Genomic DNA, 22,552 nt, shown 5'->3' on the forward strand with positions numbered 1-22,552 from the left:
CAACATATGGGAGCAGAGAAGGAGGGAGGAAAGAGAGGCAGGGAGGGTAAGGTACGGCACGATGCTCGGCGAAGAGACAAATCATGGCAGCCGCCAGAGACGTCTGGTCATTTAGCATGAGCTTACTGAGATGGAGAGAGGGTGATTATGGCCTATACGGAGCGATGAAACCATACATAACACTGTTAAGTCCCTCTGTGCGTCTGTGTGTGTGTGTAAGGCGGCGCTGACACAGTCTGACGGTGTTCCAAATCATAAAACTAAATGTTAAACCTCAATTGTGGTCGGGGCTGTGCAGGCTCTGTGACACACTGAAGGCTCCTGTTATTCTGCCTCCGACTACACAGTCAACAGAGCATCTTGTTATTCTGAAACTGAATTTCCTACAATTATCCTATGGACCATATATAGAAAGGCGATGTCTTAAAAGAAATAAAAAATCACAGTACTAGTGTCTTCAGATTGCCTCTTTTGTCCAACCAAAATTCCAAAACACAAAGACTCTTCATTTACTATCATTAATGACAAATTTGCACTTGTAATGATGTGATAATAAAAGCTCTGAAAAATGTTTTCCATAACTGAATAAACAATCTGTTCTCAGAGGAAGATAAGGTCCTCAGAACACTGTCAAAGTAAAACACTTTCATTCAGTCATGAAAACAAAGGAAGTTAATTGTGTTTGTTAAGGCATAAAAAAAAAAAACGGGCAAAGAAGATCTTTCTCTTCTCTTCTGTTCAAAAATCCGACCTCTATTTTACATTTGTTGCTTGACAGACGATTAATTGAATATAAAAATAGTTTGCAATTAGTTGCAGCTCTACTCAAAAGGAAAGCTTAGCCCCGCGCCTCCGCTCCACTCTCACTGCTCCGGGTTCGGAACATATTCAGATTTATCTTGATGGTTTGAGCTCTAAGTTGCTAAATGCAGACAAGATTGTCCCGTCCAAACAACAAGACAGCAGATTTGTAGCCCTCTCCATCCTACTTAGCCGTAATACCACAACTGGCCTTGCAGTAATCCCTTCGCTCTGGCAGGAATTCACCATTTCTCGCCTCCGTTTAAACAGAAATAACAGCTCGATGAATGAAGAAGAAAGTGCTGCTGCAGAAGCTGACCGTTTACACGCCAGATGTCCGTCTCAGTTTAGAAGGCTATGCGAGTTATCAATGAGGAGACATTGGAGCCATCAATGGGGATCAGGACGTGTGTGTGTGCGCGCAAGAGATGACGGATCTCCTGGGAACCATTTGAGACCGTCAGAGCACTATCAGATGAGCTGATGAGGGAAAGAGAGGGGAAAAGAGAAAGCGAGAAGAGGAGATATCAGAGTGAGCCAAAGACAGAAAGAGAACCGCTGTAACACATCCTGACACAGGCCAGATCCCATTCAGACGCCTACCCAAGGGATGTTAGCAGTATCGTTCTTTCTGGAAAAAAAAATCCTTTGACCGGTTACCCAGCTGCTGCTAAAACTCACCACCTGAACTCTGTCACACATCTGCTGAGATCAGCTGTCACATGCCTTCAGACACGCCGGGCTCTTTCTGTCTACCTTCGGGTCATAAATCATCAGTTGTGCAACTTTCTGCGAAAGGCACACAGAGGAATATATGCGCTGAGATCGAACAGCTGGAGAGACGACACAAACCCGCCAATGCGCCACCAAAAATAATCTAATAACGTCCGCCCAAAGCCGCCGTAAAATGCATGCACACTTGTGTTCACTTCAACTCACACCAGTCTCACGCAGCTATCCAAACAAGCGATAGGATCGCAGGGGGGGGGGGTTCGGCGTGTCCTGGTGGAGCCTCCCCATCTACAGTCCTGCCCCGAGCTGCTGTTGTTTTCCTACTCCAGCCGTCCAACAGATGGTCCAAGCAACCGCTTGCTAACACCACAGAATCACACACCATCGTAATGATTGGACACCCACTCTTTTGTTTTGGCAGCTACTTCCCAATCGGCTTGGCACGGGGAAGCACTGATTGCTGTGATTGCTCTGACTTTGACTTGCTTTGACGGTCACAGCGGGAGGCGGGGGGATAACAGACATTTGGAGCCTCAAATAAGAAATATTCAGCTAGATGCAGAGATGGGATGAAGAATGGTGCTTCCCTCTGCTTTTTTTCGCCTAATGGCATGCAAATAGCTATTTGCTTAAGTCGGCAGCTCTGAATGTGCACCACTAAGCAAGGGGGGCCTTTGAACATACTGTTACACTGTTGATAATGCGCTAGAGGAACACAGGGAGGGGGAACAGAGCGAGTGCAGAGAGAGGAGACTGTTTCCAATGTCCATCTCTCTAAATGGACACATGGCCACATTTCCTGGCCGGTGTGTGAGCCTGCCATCAGCAGTCAAGCGTAGCTATCCATGAAACAATTACAAACACACACAGAAGGTTGGTCACTTTGGTTTTGACATTTACATAGATTTGCGAGGGAGCGGAATGGACCAGAACTTCTTGTTTTTTGCACTGAGGACTCAGTGTTATTATCCACTGCTGACACCACCTTTACACACTGACAACCACATGCACGCGCACAAACACACGCGCGTACACCTGCACACGAGCGCAGCTCCTGACCTTTCAGGCCCTGCCAAGCCCATCGAGGGTTTGTGGCGTTTCATTTGTCACAGTAATGTCTTCCTCGGAAAGATGCCAGCGCAAGGAGAGCCGAGGTACAGTGGACGAGATACAGTGGTCTTCAGTGTTTCAGACAAAAGCTGTGTTTCTGTGTCATTGTCCTATTCTACATCTCTGCGTGCATGTGTTGTGTGTGTATGCAGGGGGGGGGGCAATATCACAAATTTATGGTAATTGAAATGGCAGAATCTTTTGGGGGAAATGCAGTCAATTTGATTCTGCGGCAAAAAAGGTCACCCTATTCAATTTGCACTCAATGGCATACGAGGTGCGACAGGGAAACACCTGAAAGCAAACGATCTTATCAAGGCCTCACAGGCTTCACCACTTACCCACTGCATAAAAGCTATTTGCTGATTACTAAATAAACGCATTATCTTTTACCTTGACTTCTGTGCGCGCGGGCGCCTTGTCGCTCTTGGATCCGGGTAGGGAGGCTGCCGCTGCAGTGTGTGCGCCTCTTATCCGTGTCGTGACTTTGTGAGCGCGTTATCTGAACGCTTCTCTGTCTTGCGCACTTTCAAGTGCCGTATGAGTATGGGCTGCACGTGTAGCAGCGGTGGTCAAACGCTCAGGACTTCACAAGCCTTTTGCATGTTGTGTGAGTGGTAGCGATGCGGGGATCTTTACAAGAAAAGAAATGGAAACACATCAAAGGAATTGTGCACTTCAGTCGATACGATCCCGACTTGTTGACGTGATTCAGGGATACTATGAGAGAGGATGAGTGGGGCGTAAAAGCCCTGAGAGTCTCGCTTTGTAGCATCAACATGGAATATTGAGTTGTGTTTCATCTTAATCTAGGATCTATTCTCCGTGGAATACTGATCGCGTTACCTTTAGTTTGGATAGCTTACACCTTGCTGAGCGGACCACTGTAATATGTCTGCCAGGTGCAGAATGATCAATGGTCGCTGACCACTTGATGACAAGCGCCCAACACTCGAAATCCCTTCCCAATCTTCCCATCGAGTTATTATACAACACAGCCCACAGCCATATGAAAAGAGCGTTGGCTGGCTGCTGCATGGCCTGAAAATAGTCTTCTGGAAAGAGCTTGATTAACAAGCAGACAATTTTCCCGCTGTTGACTTCCTGAGGTCAACAGCACCGTCATGGCAGATAAATGCACCACTTCACACTCTCACAAACACATTTTACAATTCACCCGATACAAAAAAACATGCTCGCTTTAGCTGTGTCGGCAAGTATGTGCAAAAGCAAATCAAGATTGGGACTTTTTTTCTGGTCGTCTTCAGCACAATATCATATTCATACGAGCAAGTTTTTGTTTTCCAAAAAAGTAGAGTGGAGGGAATGTTTTCTATCTGCACTGACCAAATGTCTGTAAAAGCCTCTGCTTTCAGTTTGGACTCGGGAGCTACTGATTGGGCAGCAAGTGAGTCATCCAAGCATCCAGTCACTCATGCATCAGCAGAGCCTCAGAGAGCCTCTTGAACTATTTGAGGCCTGTGCAGACTTAAATGCTTCAGGGGGGAAATAAGCTGGAGCTCTAAGCATGCAGTGCACATTATAAAGCTTAGTTAGAATAGGGAGGTTTTTTTTTCTTGTATGGATGACAGGGTCTTAAAAAGAAAACGGACGAGGGGAAATGAGTCCTTCACATGTACAGTACGAGATGGCAGTGCGCATGGCATTTATCTAGATTATGAAACTTCAAATTTAAAATTAAACCATTAAAAAAAGGCACTCAGATGTTCTTAAATGTGTTTTTCTCTAAAAGAGAGTTAACGCGACTCTCTTGGATCAAAAAGTCAAATGTTTTAACTTGACTTATCTAGACTACGATGGTTTCTGCTGTGTTATGAAGACTAACAGAGCTAATCAGCGCTAACTCAAAGACCAGATTAACATCAACTGATCTGGTTTTTGCTGACCCGTCGTTGTAAACCTTTAACCTTGCTGATAGGCTACGGGTGCAACAGAACACGCTTCTGACGAGGGCTAGAACTAACCATTATTTTCATTATAGATTAACCTGCCACTATAGGATGCTGAAAAAAATGTGAAAAATGCTAATCACACTCTCCCAGAGCCCAAAGTTACAACTTCAAAATGCCTCTTTTGTCCAAAGAGCAGCCAAAAACCCCAAATCCCTTCATTTACCATCATGAATGACACAGAAAATTAATGTACCATTTATTAAGGATGATTATCATGCGTGCTATCTTCAGAAATTACTGATACAAATAAACGATTATCACTGCGGCTCTACTTCTGTGGTCAGTGTGGTTAAAGACACGATCAAACACATTTCAGCAACACTTCTTTTTTTAGTCACTTGAATATTTGCCAGCCTGCTCCTGTGATGTCTTTTATTCTTCTCTGGAAGCGGTGTTACAAACACTCAGGGATTGACAGAATATGGCAGACTACCAGAGCAGAAGGGCTAGCCAAGGCGACTGCCACTTGCTGGCACTGAACACACACACACACACACACACACACCTGGGATCGATTGGCCTTTCCTGGAGAGGGGAAGCAGCCTATCGCCCAAGACTGATAGTGCTTCACCATGAATCACGGCGCTCGCTGATTGAAGGCCTCTCTCCATCCGCTTCCCCCCTCTCTCACCCTCTCTGTCGAGGTTTCCCCTTTTCGTCTGTTCTTCACGCTGATTTCTCACTACTGCCTATCGCTTTCACTCCTTCCTTTGTACCCCTCTCCCTGTCACTCTTTGATCAAGTCATTTCATCTCTGTGCAAACACATCCTTGGACTTCCTCTGTTTTTTTTTTTTTGTGGCTGCATGAGGGGGGGAGAGTATAAAAGCATTCTAGGAATACACTGTTTTTACCGTCCTCGCTCCAAAGTGTACGCTATTAAATAATACAAGGAAGGTTGGGCCTTATCGCATGGCATCGTTGCAACATGTTGCTGTGTGTGTGAGAGTATGAGTCGGGTAGGGGGTGGCGGGTGGGGGTGGGGGGGGTGGATTATTGGCTTAGTGTTTTGGCCAGGTTTAAGTGAAACAGCCCTGAAAGGCTCTTAGTGGAGATTACCCCAGGTACTAAAAATAGTCATTCCCACCCAATACACACACACACAAAACAGAAAGCGATGAAAGTGTTGTGTCTAGCCAGGAAAAGACCACTATCTGATCTTTGTATAGGGTGTCTCAATTACACAAAGACACACACATGCACGTGCACACGGCGGCGGCTCTGGTGTGATGAGAGAGATGGGCTATCCACCGGGGGGCCGGGGATCAGCTGGGGCAGGAACACCAAACCATGCCTCAATCAGCAGCAGCGGCCCACTGGGAGCGTGAGTTGTGCTGAGTGTGTGTGTGTGTGAGAGAGAGAGAGGCAGCCAAGCAGCCACCAGCAGACCAAAGGATGTTCCCTTGCTCTTTTTCCAAACATTCCCTGAGGGGACTTTCTTTTTTGGCCATATCCACCCCCCCTTACTCCCTATTCCTTTATTTTTCCCTTCCTCCTTCCAGAAGCGATTGTTGGAGGCCAGAATATATTTGTTTAGCCACTGCTGCTTCGACTCTCCCATCAGCCAGGAACAAATGCTTTGCCTTGGGAGCGAAAAAGACAGAGGGAGGGGAGGGATGGCAGAGAGCAGAGCCCACAGTGTTGCAGGGCGGCGGGCTGAGAGCTCTTGTTGTGGAGTGGATCTGACAGACGCTCCAAGATGACACAGGCTTGGACAGCCTAAGTCTGCATCTCTCTACTATACGTCTGCGCCGACTTGTCTGCGCTCCCCTCTCATTTGTGTATCTTGAAACAGCATAGCTGCGGGTCTGAGCGCAGAGCGCCGCTTGCCTTCAGTTCGACAGTGATGGAGGATTTCTTCCATCAGACAGTGCAAACAATGTATCAGCACAGTGAAAACTGAGGGGAACTCGAGATGAGGAAAGTATGGTGTATTCTAATAAGACTCACTTGAGAAAATCATATTATACAGTGGAATATGATAATCCATACACCCTTTGCTAGAGCGGTGAACTGGTGCGGGTGGTGTACTCTCAAATGTCAGCATAAATTTGCAAAATAAACGCAACCGGCATTCAGCAGGGAGTGGGAACAGGGACAATAAGGGTCTCTGCTGTGTGTGTGTGTGTGTGTGTGTGTGTGTGTGTGTGTGGGTGTGTGTGTGTGTGTGGGCGTGACAACCCCTCTCAGAAGGTCTGTGACTTTGTGCACGCGCATCCGTCGCCAACAAGTGTGCAGGCTAATCTATGCTAGCACGTGTTTGCAGTGAAGGAGCGGGGAAACGTTTAATCGCAGCGTGTTTTATTAAAGCGGGCTAAAGATGACCCGATCGATCTAATCTGCCTTTCGCTTAAGAATAAGCGCCCGAGCGTCTGTCCAAAAAAATGATCGAGACAAAGCGCGAAAACGCCTCGTAAAGTCTGACGCCATCGCACCACATCCTGCTGGAGCTATATAAAGAGACTGTAATGACTGACGCGGCTTGCATGCGTGTCCTTTACTTACAGCATGTCCCTACACAATATCTGAGTAATGCTTTAAGCCTTTGGATCTTATTTTACTACCTGCAAAGCCCACAACCTTTTACTTCCAATCCACGCAATTCAAGCCTCATCTGGTCTATATGTTTGTCTCCATCTGTCGCCATATGTCTGTCTCGGCCTCTCCTGTCCCGCTCACCAAACAGGAGCAGCGATTTCATGTCAGTCGGTGCACTCGGTGCCAATTTTCCTCCATATTCTTGTAGGCTGGTTAGAACCTAGAACAACTGGAAATGCCTTCATCTGTGTGATGTGGTTTTGTTTGCATCCCAGCGCGACCGCCGCCGGGACGTCCGCATTGGAACGAGCCGCGTTTCCCGTCAATCAAACGGTTGGAGCTCGGACGTGAAATCTAAGCGGAGACCTGCAGTTAAAAAGACATTGGGTCACGCTTCTGTGCCATTGTCTTTGGCAGTACATTGGGAACTTATTGGAGTAACCACCCCTTAACAACTGCAGCCCAAAATAGACTGTGGACTTTCACGGTCGGCCCGTTTTGAAGAGGTGTCAAACACACCGAGCCAGGAGCGATAGCTGTTATGCGTGCGTGTGTGTGTGTGTGTGTGTGTGTGTGTTACAAGAGGGGGGTTGTGGTGTATCATTCTCCACATTTCGTGTCAGGGACAGTTGGGACGGTGGCAGGGAAGAGAGCAAAAGGCCAGCCAGGGGACAGCTTGTGATCTAAGACCGTATGCTGCGTACGGAACAGAACACACACATAAACAGACAGAAACATGGGCTCGTTCACATTCAGACACACACTTACGCTGCTTATGCAGAGTGTAAACAAATTCTGTTCTCCCCTTAATTGTCAAATAAGACTTTCTCTGATGTGACGGCCGTGTTTCTGGTCCCTGCTGCACTGTAAAAACCAAGTCAGACTCTGTTTACTCATTTGCTGCCGTCTGTCACATGGAGCTGCGACCTGAATAAAAGCCTCAGCGCAGGAGGAACAGTAGGTGTTTGTCTTTCTGCCTGAGCTGCAAATCATTTCAACAGTTGACTTACTTGAACTAATGAAAGCCGGTTCAAACTTCCAGGGAGCATTATGTTTGATGGGATTTTTTTTTTTTAAAGAGGGGCCTCGGTGTGACAGCTGCATGCAGCTGTTACACATGTTACTTGATAATCTGCTACCTAACTTCTCTTTAAACATACAGTGATGTGATAAAAGGAAAGGGAACTGTATGAAAACAAAGAATACACTTGCAGGCTTTAAGTCTACCAGTTAACATTAATTAACATGTTCTCTAATCTTCAGCTTTTGATTGGATGCTTCTCTGCCCTGTGTAGAGGCCAATCAGGGGGGCGCAGGAAGTACAGCTGCAGCCCCGGCTTCTGATCCTTGCCGAGCGGCAAACTTTCCCCTGTCAGATTAAGTAGGATTAGCTGGATCCTGCCGTATGATGAACTGAGCACTTCGTATGGTGACTTGAAACTTTCCAAAGATGGAAAAAAAAAAAAAATCCCTGGTCAGGGAAATGCATTACTTGCTTTGCTACCCCAGTTTTCACTGCTTGATTAAAAGCCTTTCCATATCCTCAGCATAATACAATAGCTGCTGGCTTGTTGAGTGTGTGAAAACGTCGCCCGCTCACTGCGATGTACAGTATGTGTGTGGATGTGAACACGTGTGCTGCTGTGCAGGAGCATGTGCAGGCACACAAACACAACACTGGTAGTCATACATGGCTTCTTGTCCAGAGCTCGTCCCCTCATCAGGGTCCTCAGCGGCTGCTGAGCTCCATTGTGTTTTAAAATTACACACATATACACACACACTCACACACACACAAGCACATGCATACACTCTCATTGGTATTTTTATCCATCCCCAGAGCCACTCGGTGGCTGCGAGCCATATCACTCTCAGATGACAGAGGAGCCACGGTCACACCGGCTAAACTTAAGGCCCCCCCCCCATGTACGTGTGTGTGTGTGTGTGTGTATGTGTGTGTGTGTGTGTGTGTGTGTGTGTGTGTGTGTGTGTTGGGGTGGTCTACAGAGGTAGAATGTGTGGTGATATAAAGAGACTCTGAAAAAGGTGGTGGTAGGGAGGAGGTCAAACGTGGAAAGAATTTAGTCTGTTATCAACTGTTGCCTGCATGACCAGCGAGCACGCACACACGCACACACACACACACACTCACAAATCCTGAAAACGTGCCTACATGACAGGGCCATGGGCGCACACACACACACACGCGCACCCTCAGACAGGGTTTTTCCTCCTGAGGCGAGGCTAAAGCATCCAATCTCAGTCTTTCTTGTCTATCTCTGGCACTGATAAAGGCTTATAATGAACTGGGGACTGGAAGTCAGTCCCAAGACCGATGGCTTTATGGCCCCGGCCAGATCATCACCCTCTGTGGACTTCGTTTGTCACCGGGTGAGAAGAGAAAGAGAGAGTCCGACGGAGAGAGGCAGGGTGGGAGGACACAAAGAGAAAGACGAGGGGAGAGAGAGAGGGGGGAGGCGGGCAAAGATTAAAGTTTTACACTCCAACCTTTGAGAAGCGTTTTGCAATACGGTCGCCGTGTCCACAGTTTACTACCTGAGTGTACCTTTCAGATGTGTGCCGCATTACTGACTCTGGGCACAAATAAATGCTCCGAGTTTTGATAAGCGAGCCTACCGTCGCGGCCAGGATCCAAACAAGGGGACAAAGGTCCTCCCGGGCTTATCGTTCTTTCACGTTATCTCACCTTTTGTACTTCGGAGCAATGTAAAAGCATGTTTGTAAACTGGTCACAGTTGTACATTTTGATTGGCTCCCGTTCAAGTGTGCGATAGTGCGATGTGTTTGCGAGGGCATGTTATTGTTCCAGCTCGGTCGCCTGACCCCTGGGACGGCTCAGAATGAAATCACTGTGGATGCAAAGACGTTCCGCAGCACCGCGATGCTCGGAGAGAACAGATACCGATGAAGGTAATGAATGCTAGACAACGTAAGCGTCACTTACCTCAAAGAGATTGGATGCCTCGTTGCCATACTGAGCGGAAATGATCTCCGATTGGTCACTGTACCATTTGAGGCCACCCAGGAAGCTGTCTGCATCCAAGTCGCTGACGTCCAGCTCTGAGAGGTCGAGTTCAGGGAGGTCTGGGCAGAGGGGCTGGTCTTCACCAACCAAGGCAGCACACTGGAGGAAAAGAACAACAACAAAGATGGTCAGACATAAAAAAAAACAACAAAAAAACAATCACAAATCTTTCATATGCAAATCAGACTCTGAAGTCTTTGTGCCAAGTTTGAAAAACAATGGCGGAATCAAATTCTGGACAGGAGTCAAATGAGTCCTCATACATCTGCACGACACAAAGAGCCAGTCAGGCTTCTCATCCCGCTGACAGAATAAGTTTGAATTTCCCATATTTAATGATTTGAGTTTTTGCTTTTAGACAGGTTTTCTTGCCCAGCTTCCACCCCGCAGCACTCGGCGTCCTCCCACCATCAGATCGGCGCTGGCCTCCCGTGCTGCTAAACGCTGCCTGTTGACATTTTGTTATTCACCAGCCACTTTTATGTAATCTAGCCAATGTGTGTACTGTATGTGGCAGCTGCTCCTGCTTCCTCTCCTGCACAAATCATCAGCTCTGTGTGCAGTGAGGGGGCTCTGGACTGGAAACAAACAGGGATTTGTTGATGTGAAAAGGTGTTTTAGGCAACAAGTTAAGCACAACAGACATTTACCATGCGTGGAACAACAATTCCTTGATGTTGCTCAGCTATTAATTGCTCCTACCCAGCAGAACTGTACACATTATTATGGATTATGTTCTCAGTTAAGTATGCAAACCCCCGAGCAGGAAACCATCTGTGTGCTGTGCTCCATGCAAACTTTGAGATCTACAGTCAGAGATCATTAAAAAGGCAGAACGCACCAGAGTGGAGGCTGTTTACACTCTGTTACTGTGCACATTCAAACCCAAGCCTGAGAGAAGAGCTTCTGTCTAACAGGCTACACGCTCCTAATTCTGTTGACAACGCGTGTGCACGCTAAAGGATGGTCTTATGAGAGATATATGATAGATATCCCCAGGCGAAGCCGCGAGGTATTTGGCCCGCAGAGCGCAGAGGGATGAGAGTCGGGTTCGGCTCAGGGCAAAGCTGGGAGACGGATGCTGTGCCAAGTAGGAAAAACCGCCCAGACACCGGTGTCACAGTTCATCTGTCCGCGGATCCGCACCAAACACGAACACACCATGACTTAGACTGTGATGAGACAAATCCGTTATGTTACCACCGCAGCAGCGAAGCAAAGGGGACAGATTCACTGCGTCTCAGGCTTCCCCATGCGATGATCCAGCCTGACAAGGCACGGGACGAAAAAAAGAAAAGAAAAAAAAAGAAAAAGAAAACACTGTGGCGGAGGCTGGACGTCCTATGCCCAATTATCTTATGGACTTCTTGGGTGAACTAATGAAATAGCGCCGCCAGACAGACAATCAGGGCGCTCCGGCACGGCGCTCCACTGATTTACGCACGCATCGCACATAAAAGCACCTGCTAGGGGGGAGATTATTAGAGGAATGACTGAGGTCCGGGATGACAGTTCCCTCAGCTTTTTTTATTGAATCTACGTGCGTGCATTTCTTGGAATGAAAGGGAGCTCCGAGAGACGCTGACAGATTAAACGCTTTCCAAACGGCGAGGAGAGACGCCTCACCTGGCTGAGGTGACACATTAAAGTGCAAAAAAAAAAAAAAGAAAGAAAAAAAGGAAGCGCGTCTGAAGGAAAAGCGAGCCAGTGAATCGGTGGGAAATAGAAGATTCTTACTTTTACTGAGTGAAGGCAGCTTTCATTCTCATATTCTCATCACGCAGCTCTGGATACGCACAAATATGCAGCCAGACTGCGGTCACATCATGTAGTTGCTGTGAGAAGCATCACTGAGCTCCTGCATGCAGACTAAGTACAGCCAGGTAGACTGGACGGAGTCGGTATGAGGGGGACAGGTATCCTTTTGATGTGCTTTAATCAAAACGCGGAGACAACTACGTTCAAACGACGACGGGAGCAAATCAGAGAGAACTAATTGCAGGAAGAGACAGAAATTAAAGAAATACGCAGATGAAGCGACATTTAATTTCAGCTTCTGGCCGGATGCGAGGTCGCTGTCCAGCCGGTGCAGGCGCTGCCCCGGCCGGGATGTTGGCACACGGACGAGCCGCCGGCACCGTTATTATTATGATGCCTCCTGCGCAACGGCAGATAGCGGGTCCGTCAGTGTGCACAACCTTTGCTCTCGCCTCGGAAAAAGAAGGAACATGCGGCAGCCCGACACAGCACATCAGAGGGATTGTGATCGTCAGCGGAAAATACCTGACCAACAGACAGTTCAGTCATTTCGCCGTGAAAACCTTCTCGGGCACCGGAGCGCGTGCAGTCCGCGGCTGCTGGAGAAAACACAAATCCCGCTCGAGATCCTACGAGACGAGCGATGGTCCCCGAGCCCGAGCACGCACTACAACAACTACATCTCTAACTGAGGTGAAAAGGGAGATTCCGCACATTCCCCTCCACTTGTCACATATTCCCGTGTTGTATATCCCCCGCATCCTCAAAACGTGTCCAGACGCGCACTACACCGGCATGCCACCAGCACCAGCACCGGCACCGGCACCAGCACCAGCACCGGCACCAGCAGCGGAGCAGAAGGAGAAGACAGAGTACGTGCAAATCACTGGCTCACTGTTGTCCATCGTTCCAGGGAGAGAAAAAAAAAAAAAGAAAGTCCAGAAGGATATAAAGCTGAAAGAAGTCGGATTTTTTTTTTTTTTTTTTTTTCAAAGATGCGCTCACCTCTAATTCTCTCCACACCGAGTCCTGGTTACACCTGTCCCACGCCATCCAGCCACTGAATGACGGTCCGGGAAAGAAAAAAAAAAAGAAAAAAAAAAGAAAAAAAGAAAGAAAAAATCAAGTAAAAAAGAAATCCACCCACTCGCTCGCACACAGGCAACTGCTGCCCCTCGCCGAGAATGAACCGAGGGCACCTGTCTTACAACTGCTTTCCATCACATGACAAAGCTATTAAAAGTAGGCAGGGGAGTGACTCCGCGTCCACACTACTCGCCAGTGACGCGCGGTGAGCAGGCGGGGTCTGGCTGCGCACATAGTAAAATCCTCTCCGTGCGCTGCAAAAAATGTCCATCTTTTAAAAAACCGTGTCAGGCGCAATCTGTCTCTACGCACAGCAGGCTGTGTATTAATTCAGAATGCAGCCAAGAAACGGTGCGTGTTGGCTGAGACGCGGACCGATCCAGAAACTGAACCCAGCTGCTCTGCTCGAACACATTCTTTCGCTCAAGTTCGTGCTGTCATGTTTGTTGTAAAAACGTCCAAGAGGCGACCTGGAACGATCAACCGCTGTCATTTTTTGCAGTGTGGACGTCACGCGTAGCGAATCTGGACTAAATGAGTGTGAGTTTGATGTTGTAGTCTTGAATCATTAAAATGTAAAGATGGTATATGCAAAATTCAGGGCCAGTGTTCTCCAGCTGCCCCCGAAAAAAGTCCAACGAAACACATTTCTGCTCCTCTCTGGACCATAAACACCATACATGAAGGAAGAAGAAGAATAATCACACAATGTCTCCCCAGAGAAAAACGGAGAAATGACCAAGAATACAGAAAAGCGGTCATTCCTGTCTAACTCAATTATCTCTCCTTGACTAAATCATCAGTTGACATTGTTTCCTGAATTAACTCCAGACAGCAGAGGAACCTCACATGTCTTTGTTTGGCGTCTAGAGTATCACAGGCGGTAATTCAGCCTTTTGTAACGTATTTCTTTGTCCATTCAGAGGCAATAAAAAGGACAGGTGGCAGTATCAACCGTGTATACAGTGTCAACAGGACGTGTATAGGCAACACTACCGCTGTGAAATAAAAACAAAAGCTTTGTGGACATTTCAAACAAAGTGCTCTTTCTGTTGGGTGCACCGGCAGGCTCGCTCACTCCATCCACACTGTTGCTGTCTCCCTGTGATGAACAGAATCACATGTCAGTCACTGTCTGACTGATATGATGATAAATCATGTCGTTCTAAAACTTCACCGTTGCCTCAGATCTTTTAAAAAAGGTGCACTGCGGAGAATTTGGGGGGAAGATCTTTAAAATCAGAGGAGTCGGATCTTCATTGTCTGATTTGTTTACGCCTCAACAAACTAAATGAGCGAGCTCTCTTTGTTTTCACGACTGAATAAGCTGAATAAACAAACCCGAGGTGTTAAAATTCTGAGTTTGGATTTAAGTTAACGCGTGCCCCCTTTAAGTTAACAGTCCTTGTAAAAGAAAGATGATATCAGCTGTTTTCTGTTTAGATATTCTCTCCAGGAAGTTAACGTCTGACATTTCTGTAATAAGAAACTCACTCCATGGAACATGCTAACCCCAATCCAATTTTTTCGTCCTGTAAAGCCTATTAAGTCCACCTGAGCATGCAGGGAGCAATTGTCTACCTAAATTAGTGAAGCACATACAGTAAGTCTCATTAAACACAAAATTGCACAGAAACCTGTAAAAAAAAGGCTCCGGGGGTGGGAATGCAAATGTGCAGATCGTGTGCCGTTAGACGTTATGTGTGTGTCTGTGTTACGCTCACGAGAGTCTATACATCTGCCTCTCCACGCGTGCCCAGAGAGGCTACACACAAGCCGCGGTGAAAGCCGATCGGAGCAGGTGGTGTGTGCAGTGACCTCACAGAGCCCAGATGGACCAGTACCACGGAGACCGCAATATAGGGGGCAACATGGGAGTGACATGGAGCTCGATGGTTGCCGGCGTTTGTGACGGGCGACAGGGATTTAACCGGTGAAAAAAAAGTGGAGCGAGAATTAAACCTCTGCGGCTCTACACGGTGCTCAACAGATGTAGCTGACTGCAGGTACAGTAGCTGCTGGTCGGATAGATTCTTCACAACTTGAATAATGGCACCATAATGAACACGGACCTGCCAAAAAAAAAAAGGAAAAAGGAAAAGAAGAAGAAGAAGAAAGCCGTCCTGGCAGGAGATATATGCTGGTAAATGATATTTCTCCCTCTCCTGAAGCAGCATGTGAGTCACAGTCAAAAGGCTTATCTGATTGTACTCTTCATGCCAATTAAGACAACGGAAGCTAAATATAGATATAATGTTACGATTTCCTTTCTTGAATGGCCTTTGATTCTTTTTTTTTTTTTTTTTTTCTACATGCACATTCTCGCTAGAGGCTGGATATTTATGTATGCAGCGGTAGAGATTTGTAGATATCTGCATCATTTCAAAAGAGATAGAAAAAAAAAAAGGAGAGGAGGGGGGGAGGGAGGGTTCTGCAGCGCTACTCAAACACAGGTAGTCTTTGAAATGCCACAGCTTTCGTTTCAGTTGCGCTGGGGGCTGCTGATGAACAGGTAAGTGTTGGGGGGGAGGTCGTAACGGACGGAGGCAGAATGACGGATGTGTCGAGGAGATATTGGGGCGACAGCAGCACCAGCACCACTGCGTGTCCGACCCCTTCTCCGGAGAATGACCCCGGGTCTTGCTTTCACACCTCTCTCCCATTTTACAACTCTTATAGATATCACGTCTCAAGGGGTCTGAATCTATAGGATGGAGTGTGAAAAGTTGTTCACACCCGTTGATGCATAGCATGTTGTCATTGGATGGACCTGAAAACCTTCTTGAAACTCCTCCGAGGCTTTCAGCGCAGCGTCCGGCCGACCGCAGCCTCCGCAGACAAATATACTTCAAAAGGAACCATTAAATGCTAAAGTTAATTAAAAGCGACTGTTGGTTAATTGCTAACTTTTGGCTCGCAACTCAAAAGTAATGCAATGTGACAACTTTTCTGTGCGCACACAGAACACGCCCCGGTTCCACACGTGGACGAGCTGCAGCGGGACTCGAGTCGGGGTCGTGCTGCCGGCGGTTCTCAGAAAGCAAAAGGTCTGTATGATTAAACAATTTCCTCCTCCGAGTCAGCTGACAAGTGGAGCTCTCCAAGCCAAAACGGGGCTAATCCACAGATAATTATCTTTGTTTGAATATTCAACGCGGCCTGACTAATGGTACGGAGTCTCCCATTTGCATTCCTGGCCTCAGATTGAAATCGGATATGAACCTTTGTGTTAAGGAGCTGTATTGATTCTGTAGTGGAAATTATAGCCATGTGTTTAATTCTAATAGAGTCTGACAGTCTTTTTTTTTTTTAAACAGTGTCGTTCCTGACAGTCCATCTATACTCAAGTGGCCGCATCTTGTTTTCCTTTTTCCATAAATTGTGTCACTGGCCCTCTGAGAGTGTGCCGCTGCACAGCGAGCGGGGGAGGAGGGAGGGGAGGGAGGGAGAGGGAGGGGGTGGGATGATTCATATCACTTTGTTGCATGTCATTGCTCCCAACAGAATCCATCCTAGCATCTGGCCATTTTAATACATGGTGGCTGGATTCATAGGAATTAATTGAGGGCAGAGGTAAAACAGAGCGCCGCAGCTATTCGTGTTTTGTTGGAGACTGTTCAGAGGCGGCTCGCGCTTTGTTCTCCTGCTTGTCAGCTGATGTGCTCTCAGATCTCTGGTGCTTGGGCGATTTCTCTCCCCCCCCTTTTGACAAGTCATATTGTTTTCTCCTTATTAGGGGACACTGGAGGAAGCGGTCACATTTCACAACAGTCCAAAGCTCTACAATAACATGGGATGTGATGGCATACAAAACTGTCTGCAGGAAGTGTAAATGGATACACGTTATAAGGTTCTAATGGGGTGTCAAACGGTCACACAGGACGGCTTTAAAAGTATCCTGTAATCAGCTCTTATGACGTAATAAAACTGGCCTGAATTATTTCTAGTCATTTTTATTTTCAGTGCCACAGAAACATATCTCAAAAGCTCCGTACATTCGCTCGGCCTCCGTAAGCTCCTAACTCGCGCGTTACAGCGACGAGATAAACAGTGTGATGCCACAAATTATGCCAACGCTCGCCCTCTGACACACAGTCAGCTCGTGCCTTCTCCCCCTGTGAAGATTTTACATCGCCTCTCTTTGTAGTGCCCTTCAGAGAACCCGTCGCCTCGCCGCCCTGCGTGCAGGCGTGTAATCCTTTCCATCAATGAACTCCACTGTGTCATTTAGCCACTCTCAGGATGGCGGCTACTCGCCCCGCAGAGAGTCCGGCCCACATTATTAAGGCAAATGGCATGAAGAGGCGAGGGCCAGTTAGCCATGGCTGGAGCCTTGCGACCGAAAATAGCATCAGCCCCACGCAGGGGCAGGTAAACACAAAAAAGGAGCCTGGGGCGCGACACAGGACGGTTCCACCCTCTCCTCCCCTGCTCCAGCTCTGTTTGGGAGGAGACGGGGAAAAGCGGCAGCCTCCCCCCCCACCCCCACCCTCACCTCACCTCACCGCAGATGAATTATATCACGGTCACATGGAGAGTCGGAGTCTCCCGTCGGAGCCGCTTGTTGTCGGGCTGTTATTGGGCTTGTTTAAAATCACCAGCGAGTCATGCAAGATGCATGCGGAAAGCGGTGGCGGAGAGAGGGTGAGCTGTGAGCACAGGCCTGGTGTGTAATGCGTCTTGGTGGGGGGAGCTGTGCTAAACTAGCGCTCTGGGCAGGGACTCGTGAGGCACTTTGTGTTTTGCTTGGGTATAGCACTCGCAAGGAATATTAAAATTTATGGACCATGAGGGTTTGGGTTGCACACACACATACATAAACAAGACTTGCGTGCTCCCTGCGTGCTTAAAATGCTACAAAGCCAAACTTTGAAATTGCTGTAAAATTCCAACAGATGCCACATGCCCGGCGATGTAACTAGAGGAAATGAGATGCGCTTGTGTGGAGGAGATGCAGTTAAATCTCCTTCTACTGAAAGGGCACATGAAAATAGTGCTCGTTGTCGTGCTGAATATCCAGCAAAGGCACTTTCTGAAGTTTAATATAAACCTTAAAGTCAGTGAGTCAAAAGCCATGGCCTGTAAAAGCACCGATGTGTGCAGCAGCTAGGTAATAAACAGGCATTAAAGGAATTACGTCTTTTCTGACATGCTCATGCTTACCAGATCCTGTTTGGATGGTGCACTGCACGTCTCTAACAAAATTCCTGTTTTCGACTAAAACAGCAGCAGGCGTCAAAATGAACTCTGCAATGTGAAAAATACATTAATGAGATCTCATCGCTGGCTACGGGCAAATTTAGGTGCATCTCTCTGCAAACTGCAAACACCTCCTGTGAATCACGAGGAGAGGCCCAGAGCACAACAGATGTTGCTTGATTTCTGAAATAATAGAGAGGCAGGGCTGAATACCTTGACAGCGCAGTCCTTATGTACTCTTAGCACTGGAGGAGTGCCAGGGAAGAATTAGGTCAGCTGGAGTGCATCGCGCCTTGTGGAACTCCACGTTAAAACAGCATCAGGGGAGGAGGGAGGGGTGGAGGTGGAGGTGGGTGACACACAGGTAGAAATTTCTGGAGCAACACAACCAGTTTTCTCTCTCTCTCTCTCTCTCTCTCTCTTACTCTTGTATCATGGAAACGTGAGCAGAAACGTTACACCCCTGAGTCCAGACTGCAGCCTAATTATTTTGAGCAATGAAAAGAGAAGGAAAAGGGGAATGAGAGAGGGGAAAAATGCATGTGAATTGCAATTCTTTCATACAGCCTGCATACGGGGTGTATAACCACAAGCCTGAAAAAATCCTTACGGCACAATAAAACTGATTGTATCATCACCTTTTTTTTCCCCTTACAGGGTGCATTTCTACTACTCTTCACATCACCTCCTAAAAGGAACATGTACTGCTGGAGTACACAGTGATGGAAAAAAAAAAAAGAAAGAAAAAAGAAAAGAAAAGGAAAGCGGAGCAGAAAGAGAAGAGGCACAGTCAATACCCATTTTTTGCCATGGCATCCTCGCGAAAAAGAGCAAAGAGACAAAAGGAGCAGATGGATGGAGATGGAGCTAATGGTGAAAGAGAGTGTGACAGGGAGTAACAAAAGCAAGAGGGAGTGAGCCGCTGTGAGTGATAGAAAGATTTGGACAAAGACGGGGCATGAATTAGAGGCAGATATGGAAGGAGGGGGAAGGAAGATGGAAGCTAAGTACAAGGAGGAGTGATTGGGGACAGGAAGTGCAGATTTAAACAAAGGGTCAGACCGATGGGAGGCTGCAGCAGCGGCCTCGCCACGCTCCGAAGCCGCTCCATCCCTCATCTGAAGATAAACCGCCTCGCTGTCCGCTTCGCCGGGACTGACCCCGGGCCCCGCCGGCCTCCCAGCGCCGGCCCGACCACGGTCCACTATCACAGTGTTGATCTAATGGTTACCACCTCTTCCTCCCCCGCATATTCCGGTCACGCTCTGAAATCTTCCTGCTTACGATGGATATCTGGCTCACATGTGCTACGTATTCATTTACAGGAAGGTTTAGATTTTCACACACACACACACACACACACACACACACACACACAGGTCCTTCCGCTGCTAACATGACCTCATTGCCCCCCCCCCCCCCTCCTCATGACTATAACGTTTTGGAAAATAAAATTGTGTTGCAAATGCACTCTCTCCCCTTGTTAGCGATATTAAATTGGAAGAGATAATGAGATGCGGATGTGAAGATGACAGAAAGTAATTGGTTCTGATGTGTGTAAAATCGTGATTTTAACTGGACATGATATTCAAATGACTTGGCAGACATCCATCAACATGAAAGTGTGTGTAAGCAGATCGCGGATTGTGCTGAGCAATAACGTTGGCTTTTCCTCGTGAGTAGGCAACATCAGCTTTTTTTTTTTTTTTTCCAGTCCAAATGTTGTCACATGCCTCAAGCCATTTCCACTCTCAGGAAACGGTTTCCATCGCTTATTTTTAGTAGCATACCTGATCATCAGTTGCAGAAATCAACTGTCATCTTTCCCTGGCTATCCCGTCCCCTGCAGCCTTCTCCAAGTCCCTCCCATAATGCCTTGCTCTGTGTTTTTTTGTGGCGCTCTGTCTCCACCGGGACTGTCATCGCCGCCACAATAAACAGGATTAATCAGCGCTGGCATTGGGCACTTTGGTCCAGATGACGCATGTAATTAAGAGGTAATTGGCATGTCATCTGTACATGAGGAAATATGACATGCACAAGCCAGATGCAGTCGCCGCGCCGCCCCGCAAACCAGAGCGACCGCGTCCTCCAAGGCCGTTTCTCAGAGCGATAACTTCCTCTGCACCGCTGACACTCTCGCTTCCTCGACGTCTTTATTCGCCCCGCAAACTCCCTCGCATTGTAATTCACTCGCTTATTCATTTATTTACATGCTAACACACTTAAACACTAATTCGCTAACTTATTCATTTATTTACATGCTAACCCACTTACTGCCGCTCGCATTCAGCAACTTATTCATTTATCCACATCCAGGATGACACCGTTACTTTCTCCCGGTATTCATTTATGCACGTAGGAAGTCACTTGCTTTCTCGCTGGCTTAATTAAGAGGCCCCTCTCTTTTCAGTCCACACAAAAGGACGGGTTTATGCAGCTCAATATATACTGTAGCGGCACACAATGGGAGATGGCCAAGATGCCCTTTCATGTTTAGGGTCATGCCGGCTGCAACAATAGGTCTGAACTGCCCTTATCTCTCCTTGTAAACGTGAAGCTCTGGGATAAGTCAGAGCCTGATTTCATGGCTCATGTGGGAGATGTTAGGATGAACACAACTGAGCGGAGAGTTTCCTTATTCGCCCTTGCACCTCGTATTTCCTCACTTGTTAGGGAAGTCGGTATTAAAAAAAAGAAATTCAGCACCCGGCTTCAGGATGAGGCTCCATGCGAGCACGTAGGCGCACACCTATTTATTATTATTTCATAGTTGCTCAGAGTTTCCGCAGCCATTTGTCAGCGTAAATGCAATTTTGAATTACATTAACTTAAGAAGCAACATTAAGTATGCGCCGCCTCCTCTCTATAAATTCAATTGACTCGGGGATATTAAAGATGTGCCCGAAGGAAAAATGACTGCTATGGATCATACATGTTTGTGAGACGATGTCAAAGAAAGCAGCCCAGCGTCACTGGAAACAAAGTTTGGGCCGAAGCTGAGCGTGGAGCCGCTTCCAGGAGACGCGAGCTTGGCAGGGAGCGAGGTCAGCGATGCACTTGGCTGGTAACCTCAGATAGCTGCTGGCTAATTTGCAGTACGCCCCCAATCGCAACAGAAAGCGCAGAGCCACGCTGAGGAGAGAGAGGGCGGCCATAACGGCAAAGCAAATGGCTCATAGAGATATCCCAGTTGTTTTTCATCACATCAATTTCACGCCTGTGCCGCCAGTTTTCCTTTTTTTTTTTTTTTGCAGAAATGTGACAAGATGGAGACAGGGAGGAAAACGAAGGAAGTGGGGAGAAAAAAAAAATGGATGAAGGAGATAGAGAGGAGGAAGAAAAACAACGAGCCGGGATGTACATGAAGCCGGCAGCGTTAATCTGGAGGCCCGTTCCTGCCGCGAGTGAGCGCTGTCAGAGCTGTCTGGTGAACAAACAAACGAGAATATCTCCAAAGCTAATATCTTCACTGACAGTACTGCTCAGCAACTTGTCAATTTACTGATGCAACACAGAAGTTCTTTTGGCAATTCAGTTTAAAGAAGGCTTTGTGAGCTTGACCTTACTTATCATTTTACTGCAGTTGGCCACAAGAAGAGTTACTGTTAGTCATGGTTTTGTACCTGTGGGATTTTTTTTACAGGTAGCGCTGCTTGGCCTTCTACTCTTACACTTTACGTGTCACGCTGCCAAGGAAAAGTACTCGGCAAAGAAAAACTTCCACCAGCTTCCAAAAGGTGTTGGGTCAGTTATCACCGGGTTTTATCTAAACCAAGCTGCGATAGCACGTATTTAACCTGACAATCGCTTTATGGTTTCTTAACCAAACATGATTTATAGCGGTTTGCGTAATTCTCGTCTTTCATGTGGCGGGATCTGCGACGGAGCATGTGTGCAGTGCAGCGTTATGACTCGACAGTAAATCACCCAACTGTGGGTCGTATAATTGTAAAAGCGGACAAAAAATTCCACTCGAAAAGTACAGAAAGTACTTAAATTTGTGCAACTACAGGATATTTTTGGTTTATCGCACCGTGCAGATAAACAGCAGGAAGTCCAGGCCTGATAAAAACTCTGTGTTCTCGCCGAGCGCCTGATGGAGCTCTTGCTTGGGAAGGAAATAGTCAACAAGACTCAAACTTATTGGACAATCTTCCATCCAATATAATTAATGGCAGTGCATTTTTAATTACCCCTGTGTGGCAGTAGGCACTACAGCTTTTGTTTATTGAGCCCCACTGATACCCATATTAACAAAGTTAGGTTAATGATAGAGGTATTTTGCTTAATAGCATTTTTATTACTCC

At 47.2% G+C, this 22,552-nt stretch overlaps 1 protein-coding gene across 10 annotated transcripts in view; it reads right to left on the bottom strand.

The window, feature by feature from the left end:
- Positions 1-22,552, bottom strand: part of ppargc1a (peroxisome proliferator-activated receptor gamma, coactivator 1 alpha) — a 259,379-nt gene that overhangs the window by 25,186 nt on the left and 211,641 nt on the right. For 5 of the 10 annotated variants that reach the window (XM_030431385.1, XM_030431387.1, XM_030431386.1 and 2 more), the window contains exon 2: positions 10,119-10,298. In XM_030431385.1, coding sequence (XP_030287245.1) covers positions 10,119-10,298 — 180 coding nt within the window. Of the gene's footprint in view, positions 1-10,118; positions 10,299-12,482; positions 12,793-12,962; positions 13,099-22,552 lie in introns of those variants that run through there. The other 5 variants (XM_030431394.1, XM_030431389.1, XM_030431393.1 and 2 more) reach the window with 2 other exon arrangements.

The sequence above is a fragment of the Sparus aurata genome, chromosome 10, assembly GCF_900880675.1.
Source record: "Sparus aurata chromosome 10, fSpaAur1.1, whole genome shotgun sequence".
Taxonomy (NCBI): Eukaryota; Metazoa; Chordata; class Actinopteri; order Spariformes; family Sparidae; genus Sparus; species Sparus aurata.